General features: G+C 40.9%; 1 protein-coding gene across 3 annotated transcripts in view; it reads right to left on the bottom strand.

Annotated features, from left to right (window-relative positions):
- The window catches only part of ANK3 (ankyrin 3), a 384,128-nt gene extending 367,723 nt beyond the window's left edge, over positions 1-16,405 (bottom strand). Inside the window, exon 1 of one of the 3 annotated variants that reach the window (XM_065670855.1) lies at positions 15,984-16,405. In XM_065670855.1, coding sequence (XP_065526927.1) covers positions 15,984-16,034 — 51 coding nt within the window. In that variant the 5' untranslated portion in view covers positions 16,035-16,405. The remainder of the gene's footprint in view (positions 1-15,983) is intronic. The other 2 variants (XM_065670853.1, XM_065670854.1) reach the window with 2 other exon arrangements.
- Between the last annotated feature and the right edge of the window lie 468 nt (positions 16,406-16,873).

The following is a 16,873-nucleotide window of genomic DNA, read 5'->3' on the forward strand; positions in this document are numbered from 1 at the left end:
GAGGAAGGTCTATTTGCAAAACAGGACTCTAGTCTTTCTTTCTATTGACCTATTAGATAGGGTTAAGATCAGCAAACAACTTTCTTAAGGCCTGATAAACCTTTTAAGCCAGCAGTCTCCTAGGCATCTGTCTGTGATATAGTTGCAAGTTTACCACATTAAATTATGTTGCTTATCTTCTAAATTTTAAGGCTGAAATTCACCATGACCTGATTTACCTAAAACTGCTGGTTCTTGCTTTAGTCCTGCTCCATGGCCTGTATCACACTGGCTCCGGGTACACAGCAGATGGTTTTTTTTTTTGCTCTGCCTGTTCACTTAGGGCTGCATGAATGTAAACAGACCGTTGAGACACAGGGAGACAGAAAAAAGCAAGCCTCGGTCTTATCCCCCAGATCTGGGATTTTCCTGCTTCCTTTGGGTTGCAGGTACCTGGAAAGTTCCTCATTAACATCACATCCATTGTGTTTGTCACTTCTAAGGAAGTGAAAGCACTCAAAAATTGTCAGACCCATTTGCATTTGCTTCAGACACTAGTTAAACATCAATGAGCATAGCAAGTCCATTCTTGCCCACAGAAATTTAAAGTTCAAGGTTTGCAATAGGCTTACCAAACAAGAAAACACAAACTGGGGCTGTGCCTGATACCAGCTGTTCTTTCAGTTTCTTTTAAGGCATCCCTCAGAACATTCTGCCTGGATTCTTCTCACCACAATACATCCAGGGCATTGGGGTAGCTGTAAACCATGAAACCTCTCAGACACAATTTGCAGGCAAAATCTTACACTTCCCACATTTACCTTACCACAGGAGAAACTCAGTGTGTTCTCCCTTTCAACTCCGAGTGTCAGCGAAAATGCAAGTAAACAGTGTTGCGGCTTCTCTCAAAACACCACTTCATTTTTTGATGTGGAAACTCTAGGGTTCCATCACAGAAGGGAATGTGTAGAACCTCCTGGTTTCTCAAAGAACAAAGTCCCTCTGCTAATCCTGAAGCGTTCCACCTTGGCTGACAGCACCTCCTAACACTCTATCAGCTAGATTTTCAAGGTTTTGTTGGACAAAAAAGAAAGTGCCAAAAAAAAAAAAAAAACACAAACCAACACAGAACAACAACAACAAAAAAAAAAAAAAAAAAAGAAAGCAAAACACACAAACAAAAAACAAACACTCTACATCACATTTTCATAGACACTGGTATTTGGACCTGACTTACACTGCAAGATGGTAGCTAGGGTGGGGGGAGTTGCAAATCTCAGTATTGCACATGATCCAAAACCAGAATGTAATTAAAACATTTCAACAAGAACATACCACAATCAATAGCTCTACAATAAAAGGCCATTAAATCTTGTCTCATATATATGTTGGCCACTATTTTAAACTTATGTCAAATAGAAGAAAATTCCATAATGTCAATGATGTTAGAGACCAAGTCACATAAAAATAGAACCATGTCTTTAAAGGGTTCTAAGGACCTTGACCTTGTCTTACCCATGTCTGTAAAGGTCCAGAAAAGTGTCAGGCTTGCCAGATGCTATCAGGACAATTTGGCCATTGGCAGACACAGGTGCCAGGAGACCAAGACCCAGCACATGAGCAAGATCTAACACTTAAGGTGAAGGAGCATCTTCACCTACAGTTGTGCTCACAAGTCTGATCTTTCTCCTCCGTGTTATAGTTCCTGCACTCCGTCACACCAGTCACGCCCTGCTTGCTTCCCCTGCACCCTATTTTGCAATACCAGCTTTGCCATTTACTAGTTTTTAGCTTTGTTTCTAATCTTGCTCTTGCCTGGCACGTAACAGGTGCAATTCCTTCAGGCACTCCAGTTCCATGCCTACACTCTTCAGTCCCATGCCTGTGGCTGACTCTTTCCTAAGCCTGCTTCTAATCAGTTTGGTCTAATCTGTTTCGCATGAGCATCCACACACCAGTCAAAAATCCCTGTAGGCACCTAAAGAAGCATTGTTGCAGATGAAAGGCTCTCAGTTATAGAAATGAGTTCAATGCAGAGATGCACACATTATCCCTAGGAACCCTTAGGCTTTGAGAAGTATTGGTATCTCCATGACAGTGTGGGATATCTATTGTTAAGACAGATTAAAATTGATCACTAAACATTTTGCACTTAAAAGTAATAATTTTGATTTAAGACAATCTCTGATCCCAGGAATTTACAGTGCAGAGACCCCATCCAAGATCTTTCTTAGCTATCAGGCCATGCAGTGTGATAAATTTAGCACAGAGATTAAGGCCTGCAATAACAGTAATCTTCAAAATCCTTTTGAGGAATAAAAACAAGAATACTTGACCTAAACATCCCGTGTTCTGACACAAGAAGTTCAGATTGCCCTGCAGTCATGACAGAGTGAGCATTAGCGGATATACCCAAGCTGTTTGTGACCATAAACATGGTTGTGTTTAGGCTGTTGTAATATGTGCCCCAAGACACCCTGAAGTTATTTGTTTAGAACTGATGTTCAGCAAGTCCTAGAAGCTATGGAAAATATGCCAAAATTAGTGCAGTCCTGCATTGTTTATAACTCCTACCAAAACTATAAAGATCCTGAAGAATTGTGGAGACTGGGAAAACACATAACATGCCAAAAGCATTTGTTTGAATGTGATACTCCCCAGTAAGTGTTGGGGTGGGAGGGGGTAAGCAATAAGAAGAGAGAGAATACCTAGAATATTTGCAGTTCATACATTTAAAATATTTTCAAACTAGAAAGTGAGTGCAAGTCTCCAAACATTCCATAAGTTCTGATTTGCAAGACTTATTTTCACTTGTTCACCTAATTAAACACAGGACAAGAACCGTTTGTATACAAATGCAAATTGGAGCACTTTCTGCTAGTAGTAAAACACATCACAAAATACATTTCTTCCATTTCAAAGCATTTTATTACAATTTAGTGAAGATTAATATTACTATGTTACCATCTTCAATTTATTTTTCTATTGAGCATGCGATTTTCTACTTGGCTAATCATTTAAACATGAATGCACACATCACTGAGCCCCAGTTGAAGAGCACCGAGTTCATTTATTAGAAGTTAGCCATGCCAAAGAACTGAAAGCAGATAAACAGAGTTTTACTGCTGACTAACATCAAAACAAGATCAGTTTTCATACAGGTCTTTCCCTACCCAAGCTGTGAGAGGGCATGAGTAAAGGAGAAAAATTAGTGCCACACATTATTTTCTTTAGTAACTGTTATTTAAGTTTGTTATTTATAGTAATTGTTATTTAAATATAAATCATAATTTTCATAAGGAATAACCACCTCTGAGTTTGAATACAGATTAAAAAAATGCCTATATCACATTAAGATATACGTTAAAAAAGAATAAGCAATGTATTGCTACCTGATTTCTTTGCTTGGAGAAGTTTCACTTCACTAACAGTTAAACCATCTCTGGATCCATTTTCAAATTCAACTAATTTTTTTTTTTTTACAACTAGCAGGTGTGCAGCATGGTGGCTTCAATAAAAGCTTTTGCTCATTATTAGATATCCCAGTGAGTTTGTCCTCTCAAACTACCATGTACAAGCATATAAAGATCTGTTTATCAGCATGACTGAAACAATACAGGTATTGATACTTGTTATAAAGCAAAGTAATCATTAATTGGAAGAGTTACTGAACATAGGAAAGAACACATTCTGCAAAATGGAAGAGGTTTCATATTTAGCATGATGAGAATATCAAAAAGCTCCAGGCAGTGCTTTGAGGGGATCACTGGTTCTTATGGACAAAAGCACTACCAGCATTCAACAAGCGTTCTGACCCAGGGAATAATCAGGCACGTGGTAGGCACAAGGATCTGCCAGGAAAACAGAGAAGAAACATAAGGACAAGAGTGGCAAACATCCACCCACTCTTACAAGCAAGAGAGATCACAAACAAAAGAGCTGGCAAGCTGCTGGGGGCAGCTATACAACAAATCTAAGTTAAACAGCAAGGTCATCCTTTCTGTCGGGGAAATTGCAAGACACTTGGGTATTGTGGCAGAGTATTTTGGAGAAACTGTAGTCCTAAAAGCATTGTTTGCAGTTAAGTGACAGACAGTAGAAATTCAACCTCCACTTTTGCTCAGCTGGCCCCATACATTAACCCCACTGAGAGATGTGGGGTTCTCTGTGTTGAGTCCTATTTCATGTTGGGAGACTTGGGTACACAGGACACAATGCTAAACGCAAAAAAAAAAAAAAACAAAAAAACCAAAACCGAAATGCAGAGATACATATTTTTGTTGACAAGTACTAAGACTTTTATCATTATCTACCTAATCATTATGAAAGTGAACCAAAAAATCGATGTTGAAGGTAGAAAAGGTTACTGTAGTGACAGATAAAAAGAGACACTCTAGCACCAAAATCAGCTTCAAAATTTCTATCAATATCAGCAGGTTTTTGAGCCCATCTATGTCATAGTTAGTTAAATATAAGTCTATTTCTTAATGACCAGCTTTCTGTTCCAGACTAATTGTAATCACAGCCAAACACATTTAGGTATACAGGGGAAACCATAACACCTGCATCACATGCAGAAAAAAATTATCAATAAAGCTTCCATGCAGCCATGGAAGACAGCATCTGTATGTGATGCCCTGCCAAAACCAACAACTGAACACCCAGGACCTGACAGAAGTGCTAGTAAACGACATACTCAGAACTGCTGAAGGTACCGCTGATGGACAGGAAAGACTCAGATTGCTCTTCTACCCCTTCTTCGGCTGAATCTCTCATCTTTCAGAGGTCATGCTACATAGGCCCCCTCCTTCCTTCATTAACAGACACTAGGATTCTAGGTTGAAGCTCCTGCAGAGTGGCTGCCAAACATGCAAGCCAGCAGGACAGATACCAGCACCTGGAGTCAGAGTTTCAGGCACCAACTTCATTACAGTAGAAATAATTTGGCTGCTGAGACCTCTTACCAATATTACTACCCTAGCGTCTGGCCATACATACTGACTGGTTATCTGCTCCCTTTGTTTCATATCTCTGTGACACTTCTTTTCCTGTTGTTCTTATGCAAAATTCAAATATATATACACTTTAAAATCAGATTTTACATGTAAAAAAGAGTGTATATATACATCAATAACTCATTCTTCTAAATATTTCAACTCCAGAATTTCAGCTCTGACAAGCTGCTCTACATTTCATCCCAATCTTTCTTCCAAACAGCTCTCAAAACAGAGATGAATTTAATAAATAAATAAATAAATAAACAAACAAATAATCTGGCAATTCTCCATACTGCTACCATTCTTTTCCCTGGCCATTACATCACCTACATTAGTATTCCACAATAGGACTGTATAGTCTTCAGGTCTGTTATTAAGAGGAACTGCATTTTTTCCAACCCCGGTGACAGCTAGTGCTATTCAGCACCTAGAAGTCAAAGCAGTCAGCAGCTCTGCACACGCAAGGGATAAAACCAATTACACTTTAACAGTACAGACTCTGCCACAGTACAAAGAGTAGAGGAAGGCATAAACTATTTAGTGACAGTGGTGAGTATGGATGACAAGAACTAAAGGCTGTGATTCCATCCAATACAAAAATGCAACTTTTTAATAGCAATATTTCTATGAAGTTACAGCAATGTAGTTTTTGTTTCAGCCAGCAGAAGTGATCACATATGGCAGCAATCACACCACTTCCATCCTCTAGTTAGAGACAGTTGCAGTAGAATTGATTACTATTTCTTAACTGTTACACTATTATTACTTTAACAGAATTTACTATATGAAACTCACTATAATGTGTAAAGATCAAAATTGTTCATACATTATACTTAATACACAACTTATATCAGTGCTTTCCAAGGTTCTTAAAGTTTGGAATTCTGCAGAGTACTGTATATCGTTTCAGCTTAAAAAAAAAAAAAAAAAAACCAAACCCCGAACAACGACTAAGTGACTAATACAGCTGGATTTGCTATGCTCACATCAGCAACAACTGTCACAAAAACAAATGGGTTGTACATAATAAACCAAAACATTTAAGTGGTTTATTTACACTAGTATTGAAGGGTTTTTTCAGATACTAATGTCCTTCATGCAGAAAGCATAACACGCTTATCATGCTAAACTGCCAACATCATCTGCAGTATGTGGAATTGGCACAAAAATAAGCAGATGATGAAGTTACAGGTGCCCAAGACAATTCTTCTCCTTTCATGGAGCAATCTGAATGGTATTTCTTTTTGTTGCTTGAATGTCACAGTCAAGTTAAACATACTATGCAGCTGACTAAATAAAATTACTTTAGACTCTTCCATTACAATACACTGGTTTTGTGAAAAACCAGTAAAAGCAATAACTGTAACATGCACAAGGTTTATGGAATTTGCTGTTACTTATTAGTATTTTTTTTCTTACACATTACACATTCATATATCCTCTTAATGTTATCTATATATTATCTATAAAAAGTTCTGTTTCTAAGCTTTCATCTCCCCAGTGTGTAGCCTAATCCTATCTGGTATATTCTCCCTTCCCCCCCAGCATGGAATATATTTGAGCTCAGTATAAGGTTAATGATCTTTGCAAATTTGCTTTTCAAGCTAAAGATCATTACTGAATATTATATTTTCTTTTGTCACAGTTTGATCAAGGGAATATTGTTCAACAATGCCACGTTCTTCAGGAAGATGGACACATTAAAGACAAGGGAAAGAGACTGCAGGGAAGAGACAGGCATTTCATTAGAGCTACGATGATTGGAACAAATGCAACATAAAATGAAAGGTTCTTAATCTCTTCAGAGGCATGTTGTTACCTACTTGTATCACTGTAACAAGCAGTTCTAAACTGCTTCTAACAATCCAGAGTGAACAAAGGACATTTCCATTTCAAAGCTGTTCAAATTTAGTCAAAAAAATGTAGTTTCTATCTTGTAAAACCAAAGCTGTCACAGTGGAACCATACGAGTATCAAAACAAGTGGTGAGAAAGAGCCACACAAATAAGCAACAATTTTAAAGCTGCCAACCAGGGCAAGACAATCCCTAAAGGACAGTTACAGTGAACCCTGCCTAGAATTATGACTCTCTTGGAGAAAAACTGTTTCTTTAGCTGTGTCAGACGTCATGATGAGCACGAGTGCTGATAAAATCTGAAAATACTAGTATGCCAGCAACATTAGCATTCCAATTAATAAATCAATCACAATTCATAATAATAATTAAAAATAGGCAGCTGAGTTATTGTCCAGATGAAATGCAGACTGAGCTAAATGTTTGGAAGAGTGATTATAAGCAGCACAAGATTCCACTGTCCTCTCCCACATAAGCCCAAAGGACTGATGTCTGCAGAGAGCTGCTGATGGTGATGGAGAAGGGCAGGAGGAATGTTAACAATCTTCCCCTTTTGACCCACATCAAGACTAAGATCACAAAGCAGTTTTGCTGGAATGGAGTCCATGAGAAGAAATGCAGGCCTCACACAGGAAAGTATGCTGAACTGACAGACTGATGCATGTGCATTCTTCCCTTCTCCCCACCTCTTTTTTGGAGGTGGGCTTGTTTGATTTATGACTCAATTAGAACAATAGACTGTATACATTATATTGAAACTACTGCTGTTTTTCATGAGACTTGATACAGCAACTTCATTCAGGACTTACTGAATCTCTTACTGCTAGTCTCAGACATTTCTAACCGGTACACCAAACAAGGGTAAACACATCACTATTTTTCAAACCCTTCCAGAAAGATACTGTTTTCCAGTGGGTTTCCCTAGAATGCCATATTAGCGTGTGCATACGGATCATTGGAAAAGTTTATTACTCTTCAGATGTGTCACATTTTTTTCTGAATTTATTTAGCTTGCTACCTCTGACATCTGAGTTTTAAGCAGCACAATGCTTACTTATGAAACATTACATCACTGGTATCAGAGGAAAGTCTCAATGCATTTACATAACAACTTCTGTAGTAATGAAAACAAGTAGCAAAGCACCTGCCCTGCTCCCTGCCACAACTTTGCTACAGTCCATCTCTCCCCAACTACAGCAACAAAACACTTCTCAAAACTGTGCTGTAAGCTACATCACCAAAACTACTCAAGGCTGAAAAATCTGTATCAATATAGGGTAAAGTAATTAAAGTAATTTCACAGAGTGATATCAGCAGGAAGGAAGCCAGTAAATAAATGGGGTTTTTTTCACAAAGGATTGCAAGGATAACCAGAGCACAGTAGATTTGATGCAGCAAAGGAGGAGGAAAGCAGGGGACAGCACAACAGAAGAAGTACTCTACTGTTTTCAGGCATTAAGGCACTGGAACCAGATGTTGAAACTATAGGTTGAGTTCCCAACCAAGGATACAAGCACAAAGTCTCAGACTAAGCAAGTCTCAGGTTAAGCCCGGTGAGGTACATACGCTCCCGAATATAAAATCCCTGCACTGGTTGACTCTTTTCTACACAGAAAATTTGTAAGAGGCAAATGTCATTTAGAGGTTCTTGCCTTTTCCATATTCACTGCAGCTTGTTCCCACCAGAGGCTCCTATCCCAGAGTAACTCTGACTCACACATTTGCAAAGTCATGACCTGTGAAATTTGCCTTCTCAGACACATCCTTACATGCTCTTTCTGAAGCATTCTTTGAACAGGAGAATCAAGGCGTAGAGGAAAATAAGAGAGGAAATGGGCTCTACCATCCTACCAGATACACAAAACATTGAATCACACCTACAGATCTTTCACCTACAAAATGGGGTCACATCCGTGGCACAACAAGTCATTCCTTGTAAAAAGGAATGCCACAGAGCAAGTCCATATCCTGAAACATACTGGATTTGTACCCAGTCTTTGTCAGGCTGCAGGTGCCTGTACCCTGAGAATTTGACATGAATACCCCAAATAAAGTAATACAGGCTTATGAAGCTGTGCAGAAAAAGAAGCAGATTCTTACACAACAATATGAATGCAATGAGGCAAAATATGCCATTACAGAGGCTGAGGTTAAATAAAAACCAAGACGCCTATGCTACCTCAGCCAGAGCACAGAGCAGCTGATCTATTTTATACTAAGAAGGACACAGAAAGCAACAACTTTAGACATGGTACAGATTAAAAAACACATAACAAAAGGTTTAAGGCAAGATACTCAGAAGCGACATGAATATCCAACTTCTCCTAATTTAAAGCCCAATGAAACTTTAACATAATATCTTAATAGCTATTACGCCAAAAATCTCCAAAACCTTCAAAAGCAAGGCCAGCTGTGTATAATATTCTCAAGTGAAACGTTTTAAGAGGCTGTTAAGAATATCTATCTTTGACTTCCTTTGCCTCACCACTTACCACACCTTAAAGGCAACTTGCCTTTAAGGTTCTGGGTGATATATGTACCAGTTCATGTACCTCAGATATTACACAATGGAGTCATATGAGTTGAGATACGGGGAAATAACATAATTACTGTGCCTTAAATCTTATCTCTGATGAGATAGTCACTTACAGAAATGGCCTAGGATATCTATAAAAACAAAAGAAAATTAAAACCACCACCAAAATAAAACACACCACGCACACCTTGTAGTTTCTCTTTTTAAACAAATTTTAACACTCATACTGAGTTATGTGTTCCCCCCCCCCCCTTTTTTTTTTATTGTTTTCTACAGTTTTTCTTTCAAAGATTATTGTAAAGTCATTGCTACTCTTCCTGGTTTTGCCAAGTTAATTAACCTCTTCTTTAATGCCCATCACATGAAAATTACCATATATTAACTGGGGGGGTTTAATATTGTGGAATGCTTCTAAAAAGAGTCATCTAATGATAGGTAGAGGTCTTTTTTTCTTCCCCTGAATACAATATTGATATTAGTACAGAAGGCTGGCTGACCCACCTTTTACATTAAAATTTTAGTGTTTTATTATGCCCCAAAGATATAATTTAAAGAGCACATTAAGGTCACTTGGCCTTGTAAAATTCTCCCTCCCCATTTACAAGACTCATTCTTTACCTCCTTACCCAGCTGCCTCAATAAACTTTACACATCAATCCCCAAGCAGCTTCATAAAACAGTCAGTCCTGCAGTACAGAAGCAAAGCAGTCTGCTTCCCAGGATTCCTCCACAGCACAAACAAACAGAAGGCTCCAAAATGAACGTAGTAAAGAAACAAGAAAAAGTTTTAATGACTCAAATTAACTGTACTCAGTAAGCAGCAACTGCAGTTCTGCTGCTTACCCCCCATGAGCCCTGCTTTCCCATTGAAAGAGACCGACATTTCTGCTTTTAAAATCTATCGTAGGTTCATACATAGACCAGACTCAACCCAGCAAGAAAAGGGAAGACTAAAACTAATGATCAGTTTTTCAGCTTTGTCAAACCTATTCGCTGGCATGACTCAGACTTCTCTGCACATTAAATCCAAACAGTTTGAGGATGAATTTTCTTTGACCCAGTCCTAAAGCTAAACAGGTGTTTTGAGGAAATTGAACCTGCACAGAAATTGGTCTGTTGCCCAAGGCTCCACTAAACTATTAAACTGACAGAAATGAGTCTGAGATTACAGCATGGAAAAGAGAAATTAAGTAAAATGTCCCTCCCCCTAAAAAATGAGGGCAAGAAACAGAAAAGCAGATGTTTTAAGAGCAAGAGACATGCAACAAAAATCTACAGAACAACAAATTGAAGCAAAACCAAACTAGTCATTTACATATAATGTTTGCAAGAAAATGGACACTTCCCACCACAGAGCACTTCGGAATTCTAACTTTCAAATTCAGAAGAAAAATAGATGTAGCTGCCCCAGCATCTTACTAATGCTAGATAACTCCTCACCAACTGCATAATCAGCACCTTCAACACGGCAACAGGCAGAAATTCTGAGATGACAAACAAATAAAATCAAAACTACGTCTGTTGATTATTAGGTCAGCATGGGGTCATTCATAACCTTTCCAATCTCTGCTTTTTCCTACAGCAAGCCAGTTGTCATGTAAGCTAGAGAATCCATATTCCTTTATTTAAAATAAAAAACCCACACACTTAAAAGCAGTACTAGTAACAATAGCAAGCATCATAAAACCAACTTACTTTTGTTCTACACAAGCTATCTCTGAAAGTAACCTCTATTAGGACTGCTTTAAAAACACTTTCCAAATATGATTTATCATTTTAAAGCCTGAAATCAAGACTCTATAAAGACTCTCAATAAGAAATGAGTAGTCATATTACATGCACATGTCACCAACTACTCTGCCTTTGCAGAATGTTACTTTAGTTTCTCCTACTAAAAGGAGCTGTCATCACAACCTGGTTTAAAGTAAGACAGAAGATCAGCACAGAAGTTCAGCCAGCTCTTGCTTTAGTACTAGCACACAGGGCAGATGGGAAAGTTTCAGCCTATGAATGCACCTGACCACAGCTATACTACACAGAACTCCTTTCATTAGCTCATGTTTTCTAAGTTATTACAAGATAGACTCAATAATCCCTACTAATAAAGTCATGATGTATGCATCAGATATAATATGGAAACTTTGAACAATTTCTCCTTTGAAGGGCACCAATCTACCTATGCCCTTGGAGAATAACTCTCTAGATTTTAAAGCGCTTGAAGGGAAATATGGTCCCTTTTCCTCTTCAAGAAGTCAGTAGGAACTGAAGTTTTACACAGATTTAACAGAAGAAATTACAATATCATGAAGTAGCTTATACTAGATTCATATCTGTGGGATATCACAGGACAGTGTAGAAGGATCATCCACTACTCCAAGAGTAAACACAGTGAGTTTGGCTCAAACCTGAGCAAAGACTGTAAGAGTAAAAAATCTTTAAGTGAACAACAAGGCAAGGACTGACATGAGCAAAGCAAGATTCCTCAGAATTTCACCATCACACTAGTCAATATCTTTAATAAAGCAATTTTCTTTGCTGTCATCTTCATCCTCCTCACCCATTATTCTCAGTCTGCAACATACCCTCTCTACAGGGAGATACTCATCCCAAATGGCAAGTACAACAGAAACAGTGCAAACAACTATTATTTCATATGTATTTTATATGAATGCTAATGTAATTCAGCAGTTGAGAGAAAAAGCTAATCAGCACCAACCATCAGACTGTACCTGCAAGTTACCAAAACAGTAGAAAAGTTGTGGCATTTCTTAACTACTGAAGATGAGAATAACAGTTTGGAGTTCCTTCTTTTTCCCCTGTTGCCGAGATTCAGAAAAAAAAGAAGCGACGTTATTTCCTATTTTGCCTAATTTTTTTCAGGGAAGAAAGGAAAGGAAACCAAGTTAGTTTTACGGCATTAAAGAAAAAAAATACATTTTAAGCCATTTTGAAGTATTTGTTTCAGAAAATTCAAACTTCAACACTCTTATTTTCCTTCTCAGACATGTCACCATTATAAATACCTATTTAACATTATGCATTTCAGAATTCATGCATAAAACCCACAGAAGTCCTTTCTATTACCCTCTTGCCCCAGGTTCTATGCCACTCTCTGCCTCTCTAGAAAAAGCTAACGAGTGCCTTGAGCTTTCCTTTTTTTTCTTTTTTTTTAAAGAAAAAAAAAAAGAAAAAGAAAAAAAGCACTTCCTTGGAAGTCACCATCAAATTCCCATAGAGTTAATAAAACTTTGCCTGATTAAAGATTGGAAACCCATGCTTTTCCCAGATTAATGCAACATGCCACATTCTATTTTGTCATACTGAGGGCCATGCCAACAGGAGTGAGTACCATTGTCAACAAAACCTAATACATGGGAAACGTTCACACTTCGGACAACAGAAGAGTGGCAAAAATTACCTTTAATAGGTAATCAGCCACTGCATTATTATGTCAACAGTTTCTACATGGTGTCAAGACCACTGAATTTTGAGAAACAAATCTAAAAAGTTTGGAGAAAATAAAAAAAAAAAGGCAAAGTTAAACTGGTAAAAAAAAAAAGTAGGATAAAACCAGAATAGAGAGCAGTGGCAAGAACTTGCCTATATTGAACATTTATCTAGAATTGATACTCAGGTAGTCTGGACTGTATATTATACAGACAATTTAGGGACTTGGGGGTTTGATTACTTTTGGGTTTGGTTTTGAGGTTGTTGGGGGGGGTATTTTCTGTTTCGTTTTATTTTTTAGGTTGTTTGGCTTGGTTTTGATTTTTTTTTTTCTTTTTTTAACAGGAATACCTCTTCCCACATTTTTCAATGACTGAAGAAGTCTCAGGTTTATTATAATTTTTCAGAGCACCCATGGTTGGATTTGTGGTCCTACAGATCACACTTGAAAGCTTATTCTGTGAAATAACTTTTACTTGAACAGTAGGTTTTTACATGAGAATAACATGACTTTAATATTTGAACACAGTTTGGGTTTCTTCTTCCCCTGCACAACCATATGACCAACCAATCTCCTCTCCCCACCACCATCCCCCTTAAAACTAAGTTTTAAGTGGCAAAATATAAAAAAGTGTAAGTTTCTCATTTCTGAAATTCAAAGTCAGATCTCCTACAAGCCACAGACAACCCCTTTCAGTACTGTAAATTGACCACACACAAACACTTCAGAAAAAGCAGCACTGTCAGTGGCCTACAAGGATAATGCTGGAGGGGAAAAAAAAATGTAAAAGGCATAGGGCCAATAAATTAGTATCTGGAGAAGATGGGAGAGGTGATAATTTTTTCAGTAACAAAAATCCCCAACCTTAACCTCTGGCAAGTATCAACACAGCAGCAGCCCATGATAGTACAGTATCATTTTGTAACAGAAGTTAATCAATGAGCATTAGCAATTTTCCCACAGAAAGTGTCTAGGACATCAGAGAGATATTTGTGACAGCAGAAAAGCCTCTTGTGATCTCACTAAAAACTGTTTCAAAACATGTCCCCACTTCCAGCACTGGACATGAAGAGTGTCTGAAGATCTGAGCATTTTACACACCCCAAAATTTGTGGGGGGACTGAAAAAAACCGCACCACACAAAGAAACACCCTAAAGATTGAAAGCCTGACCTAACAGTCTGCTGAAAACAGTGGGAAATCTGCTGCCCTTGATGGTCTGAAAGACCAGAGCCCAGAGGACAAAGCTGAGTCTCCCTAACAGTCCTGAAGCTACTCCAAATCCAAGATGTAACATCCACAGTTTGGAGACAGAACAGTCAACTTCTTTAGGGACTCAATGCTTCAAGGCTTTCAACATGGTCTAGATTACAAACCTTTCAGAACAAGCCTGGAAGCTGCTCACTTTGTGAGCACACAAGAGGTCACATTTTCTCCATTTATCCTTGAGCCAACTGTTGAAAAAGACAAAGGAAAAAAAGCCTGTAGTGCCGACACCACAGCAAGAAGTTCTGTCTTCACATCCTAGGAGCTCTCCTTCAAACACAGGTCTTGCAGAATGAAGAGGTTATGAGTAGGGGGAACAGCAGCTATCTGAGCCAGAACTTGAGAGGACCTGGCTGCCAGAACAGTGCTTTGCTTCTAGATGATCAGTCCTCTTCTGGCACTAATTTACACTCCGTTTTAAAGCATGAACACTAGACAGCGTTGAGGGAGAAACATGAGAAATCATAGTGCTCTAGAACAAAGAAGATAACTGGGCAAAGAAGATGGGATATTGAATGTTTCAAGTAATAGCAAAAGTGGCATTAAAAGCAGGGAGATTCAATAATTCAAAGATACCAACTTCACACATGCAAAAAAAAAAAGGGGGAAAAAAAAGGATAAAGCTGATGCAGCCCTGATTAATTACAGCTTTAATCTTAGTTTTCAGTTTTAGTTTCAGGAGTTCTGGGCATATAGCCCAAAGGAAAAAAATAAAACAACCAAAAAACAACCTAAGCCAACAAAAACCCCCAAAACAACCCCCCTCACATTTATCATACTTTTGCAATCCTTTAAAACTTAGTTCTACTGGGAGAAGTGTCATTTTGCTGGTCAGACATTGTGTAACAGGCCAAAATATGCTTTTTCCTTGCCCTGAGAACACAGTTCTTCACAGTTAAAACTGATTATGCTATTTGTGTTCAGCTGGGAAAATGTCAGACCAGTCCACTCACTCGTGACACTAGGCAGCATTTGTCAGCATGACAATCAGAAAGTGAACACATCAAATACCTAAGAGGCACACAACACAGCGGCAAAGCTCCTTCACTTGACCCTGGGACTAACCACTGTGGAGCAGGGAGGACAGGAAGAAAAACAACCCCCACGGCCACCCACACCCCCCTGCAGCGAAGCCTTCCATAGCACCTTCTCTTCACCTGCCCTGCTGCTGGTGAAAGCAACACTGGTTTGACTCAGACACCCCTCTGTCGTCGCCCAGGTGACAGGGTTAAGCCGGCCATCACATTCCCACCAGCGACCCGCAAAACTGGTGTCCAGGCACCAGGTGAGGATGGAGGAAACTCCACCCTCAGCCAAAGGGGTTCTCAGCCTCCATCCCACAAGCGCATCCCGGATTCATGACCGAGGTGTGAAAAACAAGCAAGCCAGACAAGCCAAGAACATGCCATACACTAACTCGTTACCAGCGAGTTGAAGCGCTTTATTCCTAACAGCACGGGCGTTAACGTGGGGTCACGCCACTGCTTTACAAGACGTTTTCGACAGCTTTTAGCCCAGGAGGGGCAGGGCAGCATGCCGGGCCCGGACAGAAGACTGGGGCTTCAGCCTTCACACCCGGCCAAGGAGGGGGCCGCGCAGCGCCGCTCCCCTCACGCCGGGTTGCCCCGAGGAAGGCGCTGCCAGGCGGCGCCCGTTAACAACCGCGGCAGCGAGAGCCACCCATCTCCCGGTGCGCGCTCGCCCCGGCTCCGCAACCGCAGCCCGGAGCCACCGTCGGTGTCGCCGCTCGCAGCCCGGCGGGCGCTGGCCCCTCTCTGCCGGGGAGGGGCGAAGGGAAGGGGGAGAAGGGAGAAGAAGAAAAAAGGAGGAAAAGCAGAAGGAGCCGTGGGTACGCTCAGCCCGCCCGACGGCACGGGTGCGGGACCGAGAACTGCGCGCTCACCTGGTCTCTGCCGCCCCGTCCCGCGGGACGGGAGGAGGAGGCGGAGGCCATGTTGCAGCGCTCCCAGGCACCTCTCCTCACCTCGCCCAGCGCGGGGGCAGAGCCGTCCCGGGCTCACCCTCACCGGCGGGCGGGCCTGCCCCTCGGCGCCGCCACCGCCCCTCAGGTGCCTCTCCTCCTGCGGCAAGCAGGGCAGGGGCGGGCGGGCTCGCTCGAATCCCGGGCCCGGCCGCTCGCTCCGGGGGCTGCCGTTGTCCCGCCCCGTCTCTAGGCAGCGGGGCGCGGCCTGGATGCTGCGGCCCTCGACGGCAGGGGCGGCCGGGCACTGCGGGCACTCATGACCGCCCGCGCTGAGGTGCCCTGCCGCGGGGAGAGCGCTGCGAGGTCTCCCCTGCAGGAAAGCCGGAGGGCGGCAGCTACCAGAAGGCTCACAAGGGCCAGGGAGCTCCCCAAGTGCGGCCGGGGCGCCCGCACCTGCGCTGCGGCTCACCTGGGAACGGCGAGCGCCAGCCCCGAAGGCTAGTCTAGTGGCTGCTGCGCCTTCCTGCCCGCAGATCGTTCTAGAGGATGCGGTTTGGGGAGCCCAGCTGAAGTTTGTTAAGCAAAATCTAAAAGCTAACCAAACCCTTTAGTTCGGCACTAATACATTCTCTACCGCGGTTAAAGCCGTTGGGTTTCCAGAACGAATGCTACAGGTGTAGTATATTTACAGTAATGCAAATCCAAAGTTGCTTACGTGTCAAAAGCAACAGGAGAATACCTCACTCACTGAGTGCAATGAGGAGCTGCTCCTAATAATAAGTTCATACTCATAACACTCTTCAGCCTTGCTGAGGGAGTCTGGGTGGTGTTCTTCCCTGTACCAGTCAAAGCTGATGGCTATGCAAACC

Source organism: Lathamus discolor, chromosome 3 (genome assembly GCF_037157495.1).
Source record: "Lathamus discolor isolate bLatDis1 chromosome 3, bLatDis1.hap1, whole genome shotgun sequence".
Classification (NCBI taxonomy): domain Eukaryota; kingdom Metazoa; phylum Chordata; class Aves; order Psittaciformes; family Psittacidae; genus Lathamus; species Lathamus discolor.